A 24889-nucleotide genomic window follows, 5' to 3' on the forward strand; every position below is an offset into this window, starting at 1 on the left:
AACAGCAAAAAAAAAAAAAGAAAAAGACCAAAAAGTGAAATGTATGGTAGCTTAAAAAGTACAAAATATTTTTTCATGAAATTTGATACATAAGTATTATTAACGTGGAAAGCATGCATATATTTTAGTTTGTCCATTTTTGTTGAGCTCACTTGCGGATGCGAAGACAAAATTGTCCAAATGGCGGTTCAGTGTATGTGCGTGCATCTGTGAGTGCGTGTGTCCGTCCGTCTGTCTGGATTTGTTTGTCCGGACCATAACTTTGACATTCATGGAGCAATCTTGTTTATATCTGGCTTGAATGTTGACCTCAGTGAGATGGAGTGTCATGTGCAAACCTCAGATTCCTATCTCAAAGTTCAAAGTCACAGTTGGAGGTCAAAGGTCATTTCAGAGCTTCTCCGGCCCATAACTTTGACATGCATTGAGGTATCTTGTTTATATTTGGCATGAATGTTTAACTCAATGAGACAGACTCTAAGGTCAAGGTCACAGTTAGGGGTCAAAGGGCGGGCTCAACATGTTTCCCATGGGCATCTAGTTTAAATTAGTGTCCATCCATTCTGTCAGTTACAAATTCTATCATAACTTTAAAAGTAGAAAACCGGTCATAAATAGAACGACAAAATGTAGAATATACAAATCGCTTTCTTATGTCTCTTCACCTATCTGTTTGTCTGTCTGTCCATCAGTCAGTCTTAAAAAGTAAGTCCTTTGTTATAACTTTCAGAAGAATGCAAGAGTATTAGAATTTTTTTCATGAAATTATACTTAAAGATTATTAGGTTATATGTAGAATGTGTGGGTGTTTCAATTAAAATGCAATATAAAAAATGTGACTGCTATGGCAGCAGATGTGACAAAAGCCTCTTCTGTTAGGAGACTTTTATTGCTTGTCAATAGTCTTGTTTATATTATAGCTATTTTTAAATAAAGTATATAACTAATACTTCTATTAGGGCAACAATGGGCTTTTCATTAATGATATGGCCCTGTTTTGCACATATATTCTGATGTGCAGATGTTGACATTAATCAGCAAATACTTAGAGCCTGTCTTATATCAGTCTACCATTGCACATGTTTTTTAAGAATTAAAAATCAGTGATTTGATGTTTTACATGGTTGTATTCAATTAAGTTAATGAAGTACAAAAAATCTGGCTGGTCTGTTTCTGTCTGGATGTGTGACTTTAATTAAGTACCTTCAGTCCCAATGTCGCTCTTATTGATCCAGGCAGTTTTTTTAAGCCATGTAAGGATGGTTAATTACATTGGTGACAGCTGGCCACAACATTGTAATATAGTTCCTACATAGGGTAATATATATATAGTTCCTACATAGCGTAATATAGTTCCTACGTAGCGTACTGTAGTTCCTACATAGCATACTGTTACCTATATCGGACAGTAGTGATTGCTAACAGGAAAATTATATGAGGTATATCCCTTTCTGTGTTTAATCAAGAAGAAATTCTCATTACTTTGCAAGCAAGATAGATAAAAGGGAGGTAATAAAATACATCTTAACAGTAAATTTTACATCAGAAAAGACATAATTTCTCTTGCTTATTTGAACTGTATATGATTTCACTTAATGTTGGATCCCCAAGTTAATATTTGAAATTCTGGTTGGTTAACCTGGATTATATATCACTTCTTGACCCTAGGATTATGCATTTTATATGTAATTATACATTTCAGCAAGCTTGTACTGCCATACTTAAATCCCTTATAAACACTGTATTAGTTTATCAATGGCTATACTGATTCTGTTCAATTAATTTACATGATAATGAAATAGACTTTAGTTATTTTAGTCTCTTCACCAAAAAATACAAAGTATTTGGGAGAAAAGTTGTTGTTCCATTTCAGTATTTATCAGCAACATCTGCTTGCTAATTTGTGAAGAAATGAAAACTATGTCGTTGTTAAATATTGGAAACCACAGTTTGTGAAAGCTTCCTTAATTGGTAGTTCAATATCAGATGCAGTTTATGTAAATATTGTAGTAACAATAACTAGAGAGTAAACCACTGTTTCATTGGAAGTAGCTTTTGTTTGCCCTGACAGTAGCTACACGCATTAGCTATTAAATTTGCAGTATGGTGATATCTTAATCAAATACTTGTTCATGCTGTTAATTACATTAGTTTTTGACATGATAGCAGTTACAATAGACAGTGGTTTATACATGACATTGCAATACCATTGTGTTGCAAAAGTCCTTGCCAGTTTCCAGAAAAAACATATCGTGGGCTGAGCGCGAAACTATTGTAACTGTATATAAATAAAGAACAAGATACAATAGTTTCGCGCTCAGCCCTCGATATCTGCAACAAAATCCCTATGACTGTAGATTATAATGAGATTTATATGTGCTGTTACTGTATGATACCTGTCAGTGCAAGCAGATTGAGCCTACAGAACGGACCTGGGTGAATTTAGTCCTGTGCAGATCCAACGCCTGACCTCCAAATGTCAGGGATATTTTCAGCATGACCCAAACATTACTTTAAATGTTCAGAGCAGTTATACATGAATATTTTGTAAAAACAGTAGAAAGGCAAAACCTAAGATTGAAAGAAATAAACATATAGATGAACAGTCAAACCTGCCTATAAAGACCACCCTTGGGAAAGCCAAAATGTGGTCTTTTTTGGGAGGTGGTCTTTATTCACAGCTTAAAATACACTGTAAATGTTAAAATGGGAAACAAAACATTTGGTCTTCTAAGAGCCAAGTGGTCTCTGTTCAGAGATGGTCTTTAACAAAGGTTTGACTGTAATCCAAAATTGTGTCAATATTTCAAATTTACTATAATCTGTTTGATTTGCTATAGTGCTTATGCAACAACAATTAGACTGATATTTTACTGATTAAATTATGATGAAGCAGTAAAGCCTTAATGAAATGTTTGAAACTCTTTAACTACAGGTTACAATGTATCTCACCTACTAGTGACCAGAAATCTCTCATCACAGTTTCCATGTAAAAGCTACTATTTGTGTGTACATATATCTAAATTTAATTCCCTGGTTACCATATTTCTGCACAGCATCCTTAGTAAAGTAATTTTCCTGATGAAAGCAACTCTGATTGCGGTAACTGCTTTTGATTCTGCTTTTAGAAAAGTTCATTTACTTTTACTCAAAATAGTGCAAACCAGTAAATAAATATGGAATGTTCAATGAACTTAACAGTAAGACTTGCAAGGTGGAAGATTTCAGCATTAATATGAGTTGGCATGTTTGCTGGGCAACTTAAAACAAGAACACACCACTACACAACGTCACAAGCTTTATGTAGCTTTGTCATGCAGCCTTTTAAGTTGGGGGGATGTAGCGCAACTCAACATATTTCATAAAATAACGACAAACAAAGGATGCCAAAACAGCTTGTTTATTTGTCCAGGTTTTATTTTTATAATGTTAGCAGGTATTGTTCTGAGGCTGTTAATTTAATGCTACAACCATTACACCAGCACAACAAACAAACAAATGAGATATATTTTGCTGTTGCTCTTGTTCCGATGACTTGGCAGGGCACTATCATGATTACTGACAACAACATGACAACTGGCAAGGACTTTTGAAACACATTGGTATTGTGAGGCCATATATAGAACATTGTCTGTTGCAAACTTGTCAGTGTATTGGTCAAGAAGGCTAAGACGCTGCTCTACGGAGTTAAAGGCCGGGGATTGATTTAGTGAAATACCGGCTGGCAGGCAATTAAGCATATATGCATTAGGGGAGGAGCTTTACTACCTAGACGACTGTAACCTGATCATGTTAACACAGAATTCGTCTGCTTGATTGAGCCGTGCCATGAGAAAACCAACATAGTGGGTATGCGACCAGCATGGATCCAGACCAGCCTGCGCATCCGCGCAGTCTGGTCAGGATCCATGCTGTTTGCTTTTAAAGCCTATTGGGATTGGAGAAACTGTTAGCGAACAGCATGGATCCTGACCAGACTGCGCGGATGCGCAGGCTGGTCTGGATCCATGCTGGTTGCAAAGCCACTATGTTGGTTTTCCCGTTGCGCGGCTCATATCTAAAAGCATCTAAAGCTAATTCATGTTTTACAGTTTTGTTTTTTCTTGTAGAAACACTCCATTTATGTGATTTTTTCCAAAAAATGTTTTCTACATGTATAATGTAGTTATTGCCGCATATTCTTTTCTTTCCTTGCTGTAACAATTTAAGTCCCATCTACATCACCAAGTAACTGCAAAAACGTTGCATTGTGTTCAAAAATACTCAAGTAAATGTATTAATTCCCTATCTACAGAAATAACTTGATACACAGCAGAAAAGAATGTCCCGTAATTTTGATAAATGCCATTCAGTTGACAAAAATGCTGTGCAAGTGATGGTGGAATAGGCTAAATTTACTAATTGGTTCCATTAAAAAAAAAAAAATGTTTAAATGATTAAATTTTTCTACAAAAATAATGACAAGACTTGGTGCATTGCTGTGTATTTTTTATCAATAAATGAGAAGATAGCTGTTTAATTTCCATTCCTGAAAGCCATAATTTTTGGGACAATATAGTTATGTAATTCAGTAATACAAAATTGTTCATAAACATGTGAAAACTTCTGGCCTTATGTCAAGTGACTCATACAACTGCTGTTTCATGATTACGCTCTCAGCCAATGGAGAAGCTGCCAATCATCTGAGAGGTAAATTCAAATATTGTAGCAGACAACACATATTTTTTTCTGGAAAGTACACTTCTAGATAATCATTCAACATATTTTATACGCCCAAAGGGACGTATTATGTTACGACGCTGGTGTCTGTCTGTTAGTCCGTCCGTCTGTTCGTTAGCAATTTCGTGTCCCCTCTGTAACTCTTGAACCCCTTGAAGGATTTCAAGGAAACTTGACGCAAATGTTCACCACACCGAGACTATGTGCAGAGCGCATGTTTTGGATGTCTCGCTTCAAGGTCAAGGTCACACTTAGGGGTCAAAAGTCATATCAGTTTGTTTCGTGTCCGCTCTGTAACTCTTGAACTGCTGGAAGGATTTCAAAGAAACTTGGCAGAAATGTTCACCACACTGAGACGATATGCAGAGCACATGTTCCGGATGACTTGCTTCAAGGTCAAGGTCACACTTAAGGGTCAAAGGTCATATATGACTGCTTTATGTATATTTCTCTGCATTGCAGTGCTCTTGTTTTTATTTGGCAGATCTCTTTTTTGTTCACTCACAATAATTTTTTTTGAATTACTTCCCTTTTATGTTTCTATAAATAGCTTATTTTGAAACTTTTTTATTATTATTTTTTACATACCTGTACCTGATAAGGATTTTTTTGTGGACTTAGATTTGTTTTTTGAAGTTTTCCTTTTGTTGTTCAACTCCTTTGGGCTACAACAGTCGAGTCCTTTAAATTTTGCTCCCATCCTATGATGTAATCCTTCGGGCGTATATTGCCCCGCTTGGCGGAGCTCTTGTTTTCAAAACTTGTAACAATGGTGCACAAGAAGACTTGTGCAAAATTTCAAAAAGATCTGTGCTCTAATTTCTTTGAAATTTTTATATAAACCTCTGATGTTGCTTGCACAAAAAGAGTGGCCATTTCTCTACCTGAACCCTTTTTATAGTGGCCATTTCTCTACCTGAACCCTTTTTATAGTTCTTCCCTGGCCTTTAAAGGAGTTTATCATGATGAAGCACTTTATCATGATTACTGGGTACCTCAGTCAACCCAGCTATAGATGGGTAACAGCAAATTGTTGGGGGTAAGGTACAGTTGGTTTTAACTGTTCTTGAAATAAGGGTCACTCAATTTAAAGCTCTGACGAGTTTATATTGTTTCATGATGCAATGTTGAATAGATATCACCTTGTCTTTAACTTGACAGATGCCTATTTTTGTACTTATCTTTTCAACTTTTTGTGAGAATTTTGAAGGGAATTAAAAGAAATGTTGCATATAAAGATAGATTGTTCTGCAAAGAAGTGTTTGCATTATATATAGTATATTGTGGCTGGGTGTGAGCCATGGAGGACATGCTCCCTTGTTGATTAGATATCTTCCCTGACCGGTTTCGTTCTCTCTGGTGCCGGTTGGTGCCGGTGCCGGAGTCGGTGGCTCATACAGGCTCCGGCACCAACTGGCACCAGAGAGTATATAAGCAGAATGCAGCGTCACTCTGCACATAATGCAAACCAAACTTGCCTAGTCATTACGGTCAAGTCCTCTGAAGAAGTTTACAACTGCTGAACGAAACCGGTCAGGGAAGATACCTAATCAACAAGGGAGCATGTCCTCAATGGCTCACACCCAGCCACAATATACTAGAAGTAACCCTACTTGGGTCATGGAGACCTGCTCCGCAGCAACTCCAACTACGAATCCCACCTCTGGGAGTAACTCCAGCATCGGCAACTATCTATGCAACCATACACTTGCCCCTAGCTACGCCAGCACGACAGTTACTGCGGGCACTAACAATACAGCGCCCCAGAACAGAGAGTGAAAGCAAAACAACTCAAGAGATGAGGATAACCTTAGACATATCCAATATATGTATGCAGCTTTAAAAAGAAGCAACATAGATCCTAAGTATATATGTAAAGTCTCAAGTCATTAAAGACTACACACTAAACAGTCAGCATAAGTATATCTAATCAGAATCACTGAAATCATGCAGAATAACCCAGAGACAGCAAATAACACAAAAATATAAGATGTAACAGGTAATACTCTTGGATCCACGAGCTTCGTACTCTCAACCCAGTAGGGATCAATATTTACGGATAGAATGGGAATACTCAGCCACTTCATTTATATTATGTTTGCATTATATAGCCTGTCTAGGAGTAAGTATTTAAGTCTCTCTGAGACTTAATATTTAAGACTGGTGGAGAGATTTTATTAAAACTTGCAGTTCGTATTTAAGGCAAAAGAAAGTACAGAGCTCAAGAATAAAATCTGTCACAAGTACTTGCAGTATTCTAAATCCTAATTTTGTGCATTCTAAAAGTAGCTATAACACATCATTTGGTTGTTCATTTGTTTGTTGCTTACCTGATACCAAAATAAATTGGTGTTTACTACAATTGTAGCAGTGGAAGAGAAACTTAAGTCCTTAAATAGATTCGGATTATTGTTTAGTTAGGTGACAAGAATGTAATGATTGTGGATTTATTCTTTTACAGTTACAATCGAGACACCTGGTGCCCGCATTGTATTACATATGCTGGTGTCTGCATTGTTTTACATTTGTATTTTAATAGTACTTTCTTACAATTCATATACGTAAATAATCCATACTGCATGCAGTATCAAAGCTGTAACAACATTTGATTATTGATAAAAAAATGCAATTACACGTACTTTCGTACTTTGGATAAAAACCTGATTGTCATTATTGGTGATTACAATCTCATATAGTTTTATAGAACGGATACTACGGACTGTATAAGGATAAAATCGTATTGATTGGACAATAATGAAGCTTTAAAATTGATAACTCCGCTACTATTAGTATCGTTGTATAGTTGTAAACTACAGTACGTGTATTTAGGTAACGTCAAATTAGCCAGCAAGGATAGCTGATATAGCTAGTATCAGATCGTCGCAGAAGTACTCTATAGTCGGTAGCGGGAAATTGAAATAAACAATACAATATTGTACTCAATACCGTGGCGGATATTACATGCATAGCTGTACTCTGCTTGCTGTCATGCAATAATTAATAATTCATGGAAATTGTGATGTGATTTCATTCTCGTAATGATGTTTCTTTGAACTGATTTCATTAAGTAGCAAAAATGTTTGTATTATGTGAAAATGCAAGCACATAAACATAGAAATGTGTTATGAATTTCATTATTTATAATAAAGTTAAAAGAACTAGATCTGCAAAATAAGAAATAAGTATGAAGCAGAAATACTTTTTGTCTCTTGAAAACAGTTATTGTCAGAAACTGCGGCGTATTATTATTGTCCTGTAAATATGTGGTTGCAGTGTTAAAGATATTGGTTTTCGCTTGACGTCTAATCATTTCTCGACTTTTATAAGTGTAACAATAAAACAGCAAATGATAATACTAGTAACACTATTATGAGGCATTTTACTACAACAGCTGTTTTTATCAGTATTTTTGTTTATTTACTTAAAGGAACTATTTGAAACGGCTTTAAAACTCATAGTGCAAGAAGTTCTGAAGAAAAGCAGTTGTATTTGAGAAGAGAAATGGAAGGAAATAAACAGACGTTATTGAATTTCGAGAACCTTATTATGTTCTAGTTAAGTGTGCTTGAACTAGTATTTGGGAGACTGAAAAAGTTAATCTAGAGAAGCTCATAGAAGTTGTTATCTCTCTTAAGACACAGTTGACACTCGTGAACATAATTTCAGCGGATGACATTCTGAAATAAATGATTTTCTCGGAGAAATTGGAAAATTTTGTGGAATCTTTTGAGTTAAAAAAATTGAACAATTTCATATCCAGTGAAAAAATTCTTTAGAAAGGCAGACAGTTTTGCATGGGAAACCATTGATTGAGGATTTTAGTTTTGTTATTTACCTTTTATCGATTTCAATCTTTGGTAATTGGAATTGATATAAATCGTAGTTAATTGGAAATGATGAAAGTCTCTGTGAAATTGGAAATGTCATTCAAACCATGATTTGCTTTGTAATGGTTTTTAATTGATTTAAACCAAAAGCTGCTTTACTTTTGTGAACATGGAGAATTATATGAGAGAAGAGAGATGTTCCGTTAGTGTCTGTTTCTTCCATTGTTGGGATTGTTGTTACGTAAAATCATGGTACATTGGAATATAGCTATGGTTGTAGCAGCCAGCCAGAGAAATATTTAACTAATTTGTATCAAACAAATTTCGCTTGGGTTAAAGATTGACTGTTTTGATATAATCCATCAAATTGGAATATTGCAGCCTTAAAAAAATGGCCCTGGATTGTGGTTGCTTCGACTGGATTTGTCATATGTAAATATACTGATTTTTCAGTTTTTTATTTTTTTAATTTTTTTATTTTTTGTTTTTATTTATCATTTCTGTTTTTGATCTTAAGTTTGTGACTGTTGTTTTTAATCTTTGTTTTATATTCAAAGGTCTAAAATTTATTTGCAAAACATCAGTTGAAGATTTTATATTTAGTTGGTTTCTATCATTGTAAAAGTGTGTATCTAGACAAGATTAAAGAACTAAATAAATGTCTTTAAGGGGCCTCCGTGGCCGAGTGGTTAGAGTCGTTGACTTCAAACCATTTGCCCCTCATCGATGTGGGTTCGAAACCTCATTTGAGGTGTAGAATTCTTCACATGAGGAAGCCATCCAGCTGGCTTACTGAAAGTCGGTGGTTCTACCCAGATGCCCGCTCGTGATGAAATTATGTACGGAGGGGCACCTAGGGTCTTCCTCCACCATTAAAGCTGGAAAGTCGCCATATGACCTAAAATTGTGTTGGTGCGACGTTAAACCCAACAAAATAAATAAATAAATGTCTTTAATTCATCAAATTAATACTAAAACTACTTTTAAAGGGAGAGAATTCATTAAAAAGATATATTCATAAAAGGGAGCTAATTCAGTATTCGAGGGATTGAAAATACTCCTGATAAATGATTGAATATATTTATGTGAAAATAAAAGTAAAAGCCTGTCTATTTATTTGAACTCAGTGTGAAATTAGTATAATTGAAGTACATTCATTTACAAACTGGTGAGTTCTATAAACCTTTGACTGTTAGAAGGTTCCTAACTATGGTACTTGTGGCTGCAAAGAAGTTCCAACATTTTTCACTTGACTTATATTTTTGTTACAAGAATAAAAGAGTTAAGGGGAACAAAGGATTTGCTCTTGCCTGCATGAAAACTTTGCCCCGATGTGCAGATCTTAAGCTTTTGCACAGGTGCTTTATTTTTCATGCCTTTGAAGTAACATGTAAAAAGGGCATGCGCATGAAAGAAGATTTAATTGCCATTATATCATGTGCATTGCTATTTATAAGTATGTCCTAGATTTCTGTAACATTAAATAACATGTAAATATCATTGGGCTTTGCCATTAAAGTAAGTCCTAGATTTGCCTTTGAAATAACATGTAAATCATCAATGGACATTGCCATTAAAGTAAGTCATAGATTTGCCTGTGAAATAACATGTAAATCATCTAAGGGCATTGCCATTAAAGTAAGTCCTAGATTTGCCTTTGAAATAACATGTAAATCATCAATGGACATTGCCATTAAAGTAAGTCATAGATTTACCTTTGAAATAACATGTAAATCATCTAAGGGCATTGCCATTAAAGTAAGTCCTAGATTTGCCTTTGAAATAACATGTAAATCATCAATGGGCATTGCCATTAAAGTAAGTCCTAGATTTGCCTTTGAAATAACATGTAAATCATCAATGGGCATTGCCATTAAAGTAAGTCCTAGATTTACCTTTGAAATAACATGTAAAACATCAATGGGCATTGCCATTAAAGTAAGTCCTAGATTTACCTTTGAAATAACATGTAAATTATCAATGCGCATTGCCATAGAATGGCATAGAATGTATATATGGCATTAAAATGGATAAGAGAGTGAAAATAAGTGTTACTCATTGGTAAAAAAGCATGAAGAATGTTGAGTTTCTGTACAAAATATTTGGTTATTTATAAGCATATTTTATAAGTATCAATAGCAATAAGTTTGTCACCACTGGTCATTTTCACATTACTCACATTTTATGGACATTTTGTAGAAAAAAAACCCACCTACTTTGTATGAACAAGTTGCTTTAATGGGAATTAGGGAAATGTAATTGCCATATATAAAGATCTAAAAGGTCTCACTTGATCCAATTAAAGAAAATTATATTGCTAATGCATTTTTCACTTGACAGGAATGGAGATATTGAGGAGGTATATAAGGACAAAAAAAATTCTGTCTTAAAGTGAATTTTAATCCTAATTTCACCATGTTTGGATGATGACCAGGGTACTCAATTCCATTTTTTTCTACAAATGGACCTGTCACTGTATTCTATGTTGGAGTACAGAAATTTAAGTTATCTAGGTCTGTCAGAAGGCATTATATCTGTAACAAACTCGTAAGTTTCAACAAAGCCAGTTTCTTTTGAATCAGTGTACTCTTGATCACACTAAAATGAAACAGCATTTTTTTGCCTGACAGCACTTGGCATAATGGTAGACTTCTGGTTAATTGGAGAAATTGATGAAACACAACTTTTAAAGTGGTATAGACATTCATTTCTGAAACACTTCAGTATCATCAGACATTTTAAGCAAATTTGAAAGGACACCTCTTCCTTCGGAAATATTTGCTCAGTACATATCTATTATTCTTCTCGTGTGAAATAAGACTCCATGTACATATCAAAATACCGTGCTTTTCTTTCTACAAAGCTTACTTAGCATAGAAAATAAATTTTTATGAGCTTTAAATTGAATATGCGGAAAAAAGAAATTGAAAGTATACTCAAGAAAGCAGTAAACAAAAATTCAAGGAAGTCGAAACAATTATGGTCCTCTGGAGAGATATTTTTGTCAGGGAATTAGAAAGAGAGGAAATGTTATATTTAAGCAAGTATTATGTTTTTGCCTCCAGATTTTAGAGTTATCAGATGGATGAATTACTTGTTCCAAAGCCTCAAAACTCTGGCATCTGATTGGTTATTTCTGAGCACAGATTTTAAGTTGACCAATGGCAAGACTGCTTTCAGAGACTGGTCTACAGACTGTTTTTATTGAAACCTGTGTACAAGGTTGTATAAGGGAGTTAGGAGACCAGTCTGATACTCCAGCATCTGATTGGTCGATATTGAGCTCAGTTTAAAAACTGATCAATGACAAAGTTGCATTCTTTGTCTCCAAACTCAGTTTTATAAGTTTGAGTTGAGTGAAGTCTAAGATTAGCAGGTCTGGATGTCAGTATAGCTACAGACAGACTAATCTTCAGCAAAATGTAGAAGTTATGAATTAATTAATGGGAGAATATAACTACACAAGATACAATTAATAATGAAAGCTTTTTTTTATGCCCCCAAAGGTTGGCACTATCCGTGCATCCGTGTAAATTCTTGTCTGGGCTGTAACTCTGCCATCCATAGAAGGATTTTGAAATAACTTGGCATAAAATTAATGTTCACCATAATAAAACAATGTGTCATGCGCAAGACCCTAGCTCCAAGGTCAAGGTCGCACTTGGAGGTCAAAGGTTAACAGGGTCTGTTTCGTGTCTGGTCCATAACTCTGCCATCCATGAAGGGATTTTGAAATACTCTCTTGGCATAAATGTTTACCATAATGAGACAATGTGTCATGAGCAAGACCCAGACCCCTAGCTCTAAGGTCAAGGTCACACTTAGAAAAACATATTTTGTGCACTCTTGGGCATGCATCGGGGGCATTTGTCACCAATAGTGACAGTAATAATGACAGCTCTTGTTTCTTATGCCGCAGTGAAAACCATTTAACCTCGTGCTTCATATTCGTAGTTACTCTGTATAATTTCTGTCAATTAGTGTAAAAACATTTTACAAGAAATCTTATAAAGATCTTTCACAGTCAACATGAATGATCAGTAAGCTTTTAACTAACATATGTAGGGATGTATAATAATCTACAAAGATATATCAGCTAGTGTTCATGGTATTGGTGACCATCTATTCTGTCAATTGCAAGAAAAAAGTTTGCTGTGACATGTTAAAGTTAATTTTCACTTTAATCTGTTTTGAATGTAGATGTGTGCATTACATTTCTTTTCAGGGTCAATCTAAGGTTTGCAATAGTTAATGGTACCTTTGTAATGGATAGAATGTGGGCACAAACATTTATACAGGTGGTCACTATTAAGTAAAGACGGGGTTAGTCTAGGTGGCCCTTGCACTCAAACAAAATGTGGATGCTGGCATTATTATAACTTACTTGTTGTCTCCCATCACACAGTGGTGTGGGAAACATATTGATTTACTCCAGTCTGTGCATGTGTGTGTGTGTGTGTCTGTCTGTCACAAATCTTGTCCGCACTCTTTAAGTCAAACATTTCTCAACCGATCTTAACCAAACTTGAACAAAATGTATTTGCCAATAAGTCCTCAGCCAAGTTCGATAACTAGCTAAATTGGAGACATGCGCTTTTCTCAGAAGAGCTCTAGTTTCTGTTCCCCATTGAGTTACAATGGTACCGGAAAAAACGTCAATATTTTTCCATACGCTGCATGGCGAGTGGGTGCCAATGCATTTAATCTTTTATTTAGTTAGTATTGTCCATCTTATCCAGGCTATTGAAAAATTCATAATATTTACAATACTTTTATATGTGTAGATATGTACGTAATAAAAATGTTATTATACCCCCCGACAACAAAGTTGTAAGGGGGGGTATACTGGTTTCAGGTTGTCTGTCTGTCTGTCCGTCTGGCCGTCTGGCCGTCTGTCCGTCTGTCCGTAGACGCAATCTTGTGCGCACCATCTCTCCTTATCCCCTTGACAGAATTTAAGGATTCGATGGAGGCCTTGAGAAACAAAAATCAAACAACACTAAATCATAGAAAGAAAGAGTTGTTTGACATGAAAATTGAACAGCATGTAAAACATGTATATTACTTTACGAAACAAGTGTCAGTATAGTGATATAAACATTGAATTCCGGAAAAGGGCTGCCTAAAGGGGCTCCACTTCCGGACAGTTAAACGCCTTTAAAAACTCACCATTTTCAAAGAACAGTTACACATGTTCGTTTTGATGCATTTGCAATAGCGTGCGAGTGGTGAAATTTCGCATAACAAGGTGGAACACAGTTTTCAGCAATTGTTTATCTTTATTTCTTTACAAATGGCATTCATTTTGCAAAGGGAGACAACTGTTCCCAATTATTTTAAGTACAAATGGCATTCATTTTCAAAGGGAAACAACTTTTTCCGATTATTTTAAGTAATCTCTGAGAAAAAGTTGTCTCCCTTCGAAAACGAATGCCATTTGTAAAGAAAAAAAGATAAACAATTGCTGAAAGCTATGTTCCACCTTGTTACGTGAAATTTCACCGCTCGCACGCTATTGCAAATGCATCAAAACAAACATGTGTAACAGTTCTTTGAAAATGGTGAGTTTTTAAAGGCGTTTAACTGTCCGGAAGTGGAGCCCCTTTAGGCAGCCCTTTTCCGGAATTCAATGTTTATCTTAGTATACTGACACTTGTTTCGTAAAGTAATATACATGTTTTACATGCTGTTCAATTTTCATGTCAAACAACTCTTTCTTTCTATGATTTTGTGTTGTTTGATTTTTGTTTCTCAAGGCCTCCATCGAAACCTTAATGAAACTTCACACAAGTGATCAGTACCAACAGTAGTTGTGCATGGGGCATGTTAGGTTCTTTAAGAAAAAAAATTTGCAGAGTTATGGGACTTTGTTTTTTTGTTACTATACTATATACATAGACACAATCTTGTGCGCACCATCTCTCCTCATCGCCTTCACACAATTTAATGAAACTTCACACAAGTGATCAGTACCAACAGTAGTTGTGCGTGGGGCATGTTAGGTTCTTTTAGAAAAAAAAATTTGCAGAGTTATGGGACTTTGTTTTTTTGTTACTATACTATATACATAGACACAATCTTGTGCGCACCATCTCTCCTCATCCCCTTGACACAATTTAATGAAACTTCACACAACTGATCAGTAACAACAGTAGTTGTGCATGGGGCATGTTAGGTTCTTTCAGAAAAAAAATTTGCAGAGTTATGGGACTTTGTTTTTTTGTTACTATACTATATACATAGACACAATCTTGTGCGCACCATCTCTCCTCATCCCCTTGACACAATTTAATGAAACTTCACACAACTGATCAGTAACAACAGTAGTTGTGCATGGGGCATGTTAGGTTCTTTCAGAAAAAAAATTTGCAGAGTTATGGGACTTTGTTTTTTTGTTACTATACTATATACATAGACACAATCTTGTGCGCACCATCTCTCCTCATCCCCTTGACACAATTTAATGAAACTTCACACAACTGATCAGTAACAACAGTAGTTGTGCATGGGGCATGTTAGGTTCTTTCAGCGACAAAAATTGCAGAGTTATGGGACTTTGTTTCTTGTTAACATACTATGTACATACAGTCTGCATATGCAATCTTGTGCGTGCCTAATCTACCAAACCCTTGCACACAATTTAATGAAACTTCACACAAGTGATCAGTACCAATCCTAGTTGTGCATGGTGCATGTTACATTCTTTTAGATAAATATTCTGCATAGTTATGGGACTTTGTTTTTTATTACTATACTGTATACATACAGTCTATATACATACAGTCCACATAATTATGGAGTCTTGTGTGTGTCAGATTGCAATGTACTGTGTCAGTGCATGCGGGGGGTACATTCATCACCTTTAGTGATAGCTCTAGTTATCTTTGCATTGGGAAATATGCACTCGCTCTAAAGTTGCGCAATATTTACGCTGTAGAACTTGTGCATATTTCCCGATACAAAGCTAATAACCTATAATTATTACATGTTTATGGTATATACTACTTGCACACTTTCAAAGAAATGCCAGTGAAACTTCATTCATATGATCACCATGAAGTTCAGATTTGGAATTTATTTCAGCATTAGTCTTTGCAGACACATATATGCTTCTTTAAGAAAAGGGAATACTGCATGTGTGTGAAAGTTTTACTGCTTTTTATTTCCTTCAAGAGGTGTTTATTCTAATTGCATTAGTCTGGAGAAGATTCATGTATTGTCATCAGATAACTCTATATAAGCCAAAGATAGTTAATTGATAGGACTGGTTTGGTGCTGTCTGCCCTGTTTCTGGGCTTGCCTGGTACCGTCTGCCCTATCTAGAGAAACTGGCTAGTTATGTCTACAAAAACTGACAAGATCAGTAAAAAGACTTGCTCTTAAAATTACAATGAACGTTTTGTGGTGGTGATAGTTTAACAAATTTCATCAAAGTCTACCTTACGATTGTAGACTACTCTAGCACCAAATATGAAATTTTCCGCATTCAGAGAAGCAAATACTCTGGTTAGGGCTTATTTTGCTTATAAATGATTCATAGATAAAATGTAATTACTGTCCTGTAAGGTGATTACTATCACATTGTATGGCATCATTATTCTGTCCTCACACCTTAATTATCCCCTTCTTACCAGTATATTTATTTTGTAACTGTTTCATACAGCATGGTTTGCACAGTCTTAAAAAGTCCTTAAATTTGATTCAGGTTCTTAAAAAGTCCTCAAAAAAGCGAAATTTCCTTAAAAGTACTTGAATTCATTAACTAACCACTTACAAAGTCCTGAAATATAGTGAAGTTTTGTATTTGTTTTTAAATGTGTGAAGAACTGATGAAAAAAAGAATGTAAATCGTGAATCTGGTGACCATAAATATATTGAGGTGAAAAACTTTTCGTTCAGGGGTTGAACCAAGGAAGTGGGTGGGGATAAATGTAATGGTACTGTTTCCTAGCTTATTTGAAGTTGGCATCCAGATTCTGTGTCCAGGTAAGTTGTTTCCACGAACTTACGAGTATGTGCATTGTAAAAGGTTAATAAGACTATCAGAACATAGTTTGACCTTTTACAATGCACGTACTAGTGTTTCGTTAAACGGCTTCACATTTGGCTGCATGACATCAAATTTTGATACGCCGCTCCAAATCACACAACACAGTTTCAGTATGCATTAGATGGCGCCAAGCTTTAATGAATCATTTCATTTTACACTGCACAAACTCTTGTTGCGTTAAACTTCTACACATTGGAATGCATGGCATCAAGTTTTTATACACTGCTCTTAATTACACAAAGCGGTTTCAATATGTATTAGACGGCGTCAAGTTGTAATAAATCATTTCATTTTACACTGCACATACTCATTTTGTGTTAAACGGCTTCACATTGAGCTGCATGGTATCATGTTTTGTTGGATGATTTCATAGTACGGTGCATCGCAACAAGTTTTTCAATGCATCGTTTCCTGTTTAAATAGATGGGATGAAGTTTTGTATTAAATGGTTTCAAAATACAATGCGTTGAATGCAAATTTATTGGATGGGATGGAGTTTTAGACAAGACGGCGTTGAAATGCACTGCACTGACTGACTTGTTCATGAATGGATTGTATATTTACTAACTTTGGCGGTAACTGCCGCCCATAGAAAGGCATGTTAGAAATGTATCATTTGATGGTGAAATATAAGTCGTTAAAAATAAGGTGAAACTAGAGTTAAATAACATGCAGAAAGTGAATGTATCTTTTAATGGTGAAATATAAGTCATTAAAAATAAGAAAAATCCTCTTACGGCCTTTTTGCATGGTGGGTCTGTATGAAGCCTGCTGAGTAAGTTTATCTTGTCCAATCAATATCCTGTGAGCCCACCATTTTTCAGGAGGTGATAAATTGCCCTTACTGTATAATTTGACCATTACTTGAGAGATTGCGCGCACATTCTTATAGACTTGATTATAGGAATCTCTGGCTTCAGGACTGAATATCAAATCTTACTAAGCAAGTTAACAAATAATTAGTCAGAGAATCTTCTTGTTTTCAAGTGTGTTCTGTAGTTGATTCATAGGCATGCTATTTAGGCTTCCAGTCTTTGCCTCTTGTGTATGTGTTTGGCAGTTCCAACTTTCAAAACTTGCCTTTGTCTAGATGAATTTTCCATGATATTGTCACTTTATACTTTTTTATAGATATATATGAAGAGTAAGCTTAATTAGCAGACATATGTTTCATATTTTGAAACAGAATATGTAAATGTAATTACTTTACAAGATAGTCATCATGGATTTTAGTGTCACCATGGCAACATATGTACTAGCAATAAAAGTAGATATATACTCTTTTTCCAAGAGCAATTACAGGTATAAGTTGATTACAAAAATATTTGATTGCAAGAGAAAATAATTGAAGAAAATAGATCATTTCTGAAATCCTCATATTGATTTTTAGACATAGTTATATAATTAACAGTGATTTTTGGTAAGTGAATTCACTTTGAATATTTTACAATTTAGTGTTTTATTTTATAATTACAAAAAATAAATATTTGATTGCTAGAGAAAATAATTGAAGAAAATAAATATATTCTGCATGAAATCCTCACATATTGATTTTTTGACATAGTTATAATTTAAAGTGATTTTGATAAGTGACTTTCCTTTGAATAAATTACAATTTAATGTTTTACTCTTAATAGTCTATAATTACGAAAATGAATATTTGATTGCAAGGGAAAATAAATTAAATCTGGAATCCTCAAATTGATTTTTAGACATAATTATATAATTTACAGTAATTGCCCTTTGAATATTTCATAATTCACTGTTTTACAATATTAAGCAAAATCATCCTTTCAACATAAGGAATGGCAAAGACTTTTGCAATATTCAGAACATGAATAATACAATGAATATAGATAAATAAAAATACATTAATAATTTGATATTTAGTCCAGTAGTGTTGAATTCCAATAACAGTCAGGTTGCAATTTTATGATTAAATCAGTTAACTTTTTTAAGTATTGCAGATTTATATAAATATAAAGGTAAAACCACTTTTGCTTATATGACCTTTTTCTGTATTGGCAAATATTGATTGTCAAGGAAATCAAATTATCGAGTTTTCACTTTTATATGGTAAGACTTTGTGTTGATCTTGTGTTAAGCAGCAGTACAGTATTTCAACAATTTAATTATGTTTTGGCACCAGATAAATTACTCTGGTTGTAGGTGCAAAATTAATGAAAAAAACTAGAGATGTGATAGACATATATTTTCCTTTTTAAATCTACTGAACTTTGTTCAGGGTGAGTGATAAGAATAGACAGATGATCTGGAGTCTGCATCATCCGTTTTCAACATTTTAACTTAAACATCTCTGAAAATATACTGTTCAGAATTTCACCAAACTTGGTCTTTAGCATCCTGGCAATGTTATCTCTGAATTTTCTGAAATGGGAGCACTAATGGTCCCTTATATGGGATGCTTGAGCCAACAATAGAAATACATTCTTCTCATGGACCAATTGATAGATCTTCATCAAACTTTATCTATAGCATCATTATAAGGTCCTCTTTCATTTATGTTTTCAAAAGGGGGAAATTTGCCTCTTCCATAGGCTGTCAGAACTAAAGATAGAAATACCTTTAAACATATGCTTCTCATGAACCTCAAGATGGATCTTCATTTAACTTGGTCTGTAGAATTATTATAAGGTCATCTCTTAATTTATTTTGATTTTGGGCAATTGACCTCTAATTTGCTGTCAAAAGAGCTAAGAATAGAAATACATATAAGCAGTTTTTTCTCATGAAGGACTTGATTGATCTCATCAAACTTGGTCAGTAGTATTCTGGTCAATCTGACTAAAGTACTTGATCTTCTAAACGAAGATCTGAGAACGACCCATTCACATTCGTCTTCTGTATATTTTGGATTTCCATTATTGCTATTTTTATGTTATCCAATCAGGCGACTTATTCGATTGTCAAAGAGTAAGAAAAATATGCAGTTATTCCAGGACTCGAACCCGGGACCCCTCGCTTACAAAGCAAGTGGCCTACCGACTGAGCTAACCGGCTATCTGATATATTTCGACATAAGAATTGTAAATATCAAAAGTCAATGCTAGAGGTAGATTTGCAAGATATTGTAAGCTAGGCTCTGATTGGCTGGTGAAAGGGCCGTCAGAACGAGGCAATGAATAGGTCGTTTTCAGATCCTATGCGTAGCGTAATAGGAGATGTACTTTAGTCAGATTGTATTCTGGTAAAACCGTTGTTTGAATTTCTTTGAATGAGGGCAATTGTGCTTGAGAAGAAATATCTTTGAATGATATTTTCCCAAGAACCACTTGATGGATCTTCATTAAATTTGGTCCATAGCTCCCTTATAAGGTCCTCTCTCAAATTTGTTAAAATCTGGACACTGGTCTTGTTTTATGGGTTTTTTTAGCTCACCTGAGCATGAAGTGCTCAAGGTGAGCTTTTGTGATCACCCTGTGTCCGTCGTCCGTCATCAGTCATCCGTCGTCAAGAATTTGACTGTTAACACTCTAGAGGTCACAATTTTGGCCTAATCTTAATGAAACTTGGTCAGAATGTTACCCTCATAAAAACCTTGGACGAGTTCGATATTGGGTTATCTGGGGTCAAAAACTAGGTCACCAGGTCAAATCAAAGGAAAAGCTTGTTAACACTCTAGAGGTCACAATTTTGGCCCAATCTTAATGAAATTTGGTCAGAATGTTACCCTAAATAAAATCTTAGATGAGTTCGATATTGGGTCATCTAGGGTCAAAAACTAGGTCACCGGGTCAAATCAAAGGAAAAGCTTGTTAACACTCTAGAGGTCACAATTTTGGCCCAATCTTAATGAAACTTGGTCAGAATGTTACCCTAAATAAAATCTTGGATGAGTTTGATATTGGGTCATCTAGGGTCAAAAGCTAGGTCACCGGGTCAGATCAAAGGAAAAGCTTGTTAACACTCTAGAGGCCACATTTATAACTGTATCTTCATGAAACTTGGTCAGAATGTTACTCATGATGATCTCAAAGTCCAGTTTGAATCTGGGTCTTGTAGGATCAAAAACTAGGTCACCAGCTTAAATCAAAGGAAAAGCTAGGTAACACTCTAGAGGCCACATTTATGACCATATCTTAATGAAACTTGGTCAGAATGTTGATCTTGATGATCTATAGGTCATATTCAAATCTGGGTCAGGTGGGGTCAAAAACTAGGTCACCAGGTCAAATCAAAGGAAAAGCTTGTTAACACTCTAGAGGCCACATTTATGACTATATCTTTATGAAACTTAGTCAGAATGTTAATCTTGATGATCTTAAGGTCAAGTATGAATCTGGGTTATGTGGGATCAAAAACTAGGTCATCAGGTCAAATCAAAGGAAAAGTTTGTTAACATTGTAGAGGCCACATTTATGACTGTATCTTCATGAAACTTGGTCAGAATGTTACTCATGATGATCTCAAAGTCCAGTTTGAATCTGGGTCATGTAGGATCAAGAACTAGGTCACCAGGTCAAATCAAAGGAAAAGCAAGTTAACACTCTAGAGGCCACATTTATGACCATATCTTAATGAAACATGGTCAGAATGTTAATCTTGATGATCTATAGGTCATGTTCAAATCTGGGTCAGGCGGGCTCAAAAACTAGGTCACCAGGTCAAATCAAAGGAAAAGCTTGTTAACACTCTAGAGGCCACATTTATGACTTATCTTTATGAAACTTTGTCAGAATGTTAATCTTGATGATCTTTAGGTCAAGTTCTAATCTTGGTCATATGGGATCAAAAACTAGGTCACCATGTCAAATCAAAGGAAAAGTTAGTTAACATTTTAGAGGCCACATTTATGACCATATCTTAATGAAACTGTCCTGATGATCTTTAGGTCAGTAGATCAGGTTAGCGATACAGGGCCTTCATGGCCCTCTTGTTTATACTCAGCATTATTTAGTGTGTATACATATTATGTTCAGGGTCAAATGAGCAAGGTCAGGTGAGCATTTTAGGGTGACAACCTTCTTGTTTCTTTAAGCAACCAGCTTATTCCTTCTAAGCTATTTTGAGTTACTGCTAGCTAGAGAACAATAATGTCTAAGATGCTAAACACACAACAATGGGCAATGGAAACATTTTGATGTACATTTAACTTTTTCAGGTCTATACTTGTGTTGATCTGCTACTAGCTGAGTTTCAATCTCTTTGATAATACTGATTCATGCAGGGAGAGTATTAAAAACAAGTCACATCAATATGATTAATGGGGGAAATCTGAACTGTTACAATGGTAAATGGGAGTCCACTGCAGGGGAGGGGTCAGTTCCAAGACAGGAGTCAGCCTAAATGAGTAAAATGTATTTTAACATAGCTGTTTATTGTTAGACATTAGTCAAGTCAGCATGTATAATGATATACACATTCCTAGCATTACCCTCAAAATTGATCAAGATATTGTTTGAAGATGGCTGCCTAATTGTTAACCATTGCCCCAGTGCACAAACTGACAAACAGAGGTAGAACAAATGAATTATTCAGGAAATAGAAAATTGGTAAAACTTTTCTGACAGTAAATTGGCTGTTAAAGAGCAATTTTGCTTCTGCAGCAACCTATATAATTGTATTTAAGATAATAAATTCAGGGAAAAAATGTCTTTTTAGGGTAAGGAGCAAATACATATCGTAATACAGAAGTAAATAACTTTGTTGCTAGGAACCACATGATTATCTTGCTGCATGGAAGTTTCATGTTTTCTCGTCTTGTCTTTGTTCATCTCGATTGCTGATGGCTTCTGTTTTGCAGGTCTGAATCAAATGTTTTAGTTATAGTTAAGTAAACCATTTTAACTTTAGTTATCGAGATCTAGCCATTATAAATTTATAGGCAGTGGTATTATTATTATACCTTATAATGTAATAAAGAAGGCAGTGTATGCTATTTTAATAAAGAAGACAATGTACATTACTGTAATAAACAAGGCAGTATGGTTATGTAATAAATAAGGAAAGCTGTAATAAAAAATTCAATGTGTGTTATTAATATAATGAAGACTGCAATATTACATTACTGTAATATTAAGAAGGTAGTGTATATAGTAATGTAATAATAATGTAATGTATGTTAATGTAGCAAAGAAGGCAATATACATGAAGGTAATGTATGTACATGTAATAAGCAAGGAAATATAAGATAATGTAATAAAGAAGGTTTCTGTGTCATAGTAAGCTGCTGTACAACTGAAATTTTTGCAAGTTGGGTAATAACAATAGTGGTTGGGGAGCATTGCCAAAGTCTAAGGTTTCTCCTGCTATTATAGTGGGGGAAATTTTAACAAATAATTATATTATACTCATTAGGAAAAGCTTGTTAGCAGTTTTCATTATGATATTTCCCTTACTGTAACACAATGCTGATTGATTAGTCCAATATGATCTAATCATGGCAACATTTTATAACCATCAAAATCTGTGGGGATTTAGCCAGCCTTAAATTACACAGAAATTTAAGAGACTGTGATAATGAATGAATTGACAAATGATAGAAGAGCTTGTATTTTCACATTGAAATCAGTGACTGTTACATAATGTGACTCACATTGAGATCATTGCCTATGTGTGACTCTCATTTAGATCATTGACCATTTTAGAGTCACAAGTCATTGTGATCAAAACTGTTTGAATCACATTGAGATCAGAGACTGTATGTGTGACTCCTGTTGAGATCATTGACTGTGTTTGGCTCGCATTGATACCATTGAATATGATTGATTCACATTGAGATGAGTGGCTATGTGTGACTTATATTGAGATTCATGAAAGTTGTTGATTCCTATTGCTATGTATGACTCAATCCTGTTTGATATATATTGAGATCAATGATCATGTTAATTCACTTTGAGATTTATGGCCATGTTAAGATGAAATTGAGACCAAAAACCATATTTCACATTTAGACCAATGACCATGGGTGAGACGTCTCAAACCTCAGACACTGTTTTATATATACTGAGATCAGTGACCATGTTAGTCTCACAGTGAGATGTATGACAATGTTTGAAATATACTGAGGTCTATGAATATGTTGTATTCATATTTAGATCAAGACATTGTTTGATTCATTTAGACCAAGAACCATGTTTGGTATTGAAACTAATGACCATGTATGAGCTGTCAGTGTATGCTATATACTGACATCAGTAACTATAAATGAGTGACTCCCATTAAACCAAAGGCCCTGTCTTAAATATCTTGAGATTAATGACCATGTTTTTGATTCACATAGAAGTCCATCATGCCATTAATTGTTGATTCACATTGAGATAAAAAAGCTTGTTGAGTCCCATTGAGATAATACTGGGACCATGTTTTATTATACTTAGAGATTTGATGTATATGCAACTATATTAGAGTTACATTATTTTGTCCGTCTGTCTGCAACAGAAGTACATGCACTGGGTCACTAAGGACAATAGATAATGATAAATTCTGTTCATGCTGTCCTGCTGATGGTTACCTTCTGTTACTTGTTGGGTACTTTCTGCTCATAGTGTCCACTCCAAATCATCTTAACAGCAGGGAACATTTCCTTAAAACCAGCATCAACTCTTAACCTCATCAAGATGACATGCAAACACAGGTCACTAGGTCCAAGGTCAAGGTCACACTTGAAAGTCAAAGGTCATGATCACAGCATTTTACTTTCCCTGTATGGAACCAGGGTCTTGTGGTATTGACTGTCTTTAGTATTACCTGAGTTCACATTGAGGTCAATGGCCTTGCTTTAATTGCATTTAGATCATGAAATCTAGCAGTAGTTAAAGTGTCCAGAAAAATATTGTGGGAAACATGTCTTGTCCTTGTGTAGTGGTCCTCAAATAAGTTTGTCAGATCATTCCCTTTGGGTCAAAGTAGACCCCTGGTGACCCAATGGGATCTCTTGTTTTGCATAGACATATGTAAGAAAAACTTCTTATATAAAACCTTAGATAATTGGCATATAGCATTGTGTAAAGGTCTTTACCAAGAAATCACAAACCTATATGGGTCAGGTGAGCAGTAGAGAGCCATCTTGGACCTCTTGTTTTATTTAGTAGTATCTATTGAACATTCCACAAGTGTTTTTCTTGTTCAGTACAGACTTCTCTTGCCCCCCCCCCCACCCGACAAAAAAACTTCATTTAAATTATGCTATTTGTTAGTCCAAGTCAGTCAAACTTATGTTAAGAATTGATGTAAAACGTATGCATATTTCATTTTCAGATATTAAGTTAGACATCATCTTCGCTGTATTCAATAATATACATTCGAGGCATATTCAAGTTTATTTTTGTTT

At 34.9% G+C, this 24889-nt stretch overlaps 1 protein-coding gene across 3 annotated transcripts in view; it reads left to right on the forward strand.

The window, feature by feature from the left end:
- Positions 1 to 24889, forward strand: part of LOC123551927 (synaptotagmin-7-like) — a 464896-nt gene that overhangs the window by 322348 nt on the left and 117659 nt on the right. The window contains exon 1 of one of the 3 annotated variants that reach the window (XM_045341235.2): positions 7626 to 8978. The exons of the other annotated variants lie outside the window; for them this stretch is intronic. Within the exon in view, the coding sequence (XP_045197170.1) occupies positions 8938 to 8978 (41 nt within the window). The 5' untranslated portion in view covers positions 7626 to 8937. Of the gene's footprint in view, positions 1 to 7625; positions 8979 to 24889 lie in introns of those variants that run through there. 3 annotated transcript variants of the gene reach the window in all.

This window comes from Mercenaria mercenaria, chromosome 4 (genome assembly GCF_021730395.1).
Source record: "Mercenaria mercenaria strain notata chromosome 4, MADL_Memer_1, whole genome shotgun sequence".
NCBI lineage: Eukaryota > Metazoa > Mollusca > Bivalvia > Venerida > Veneridae > Mercenaria > Mercenaria mercenaria.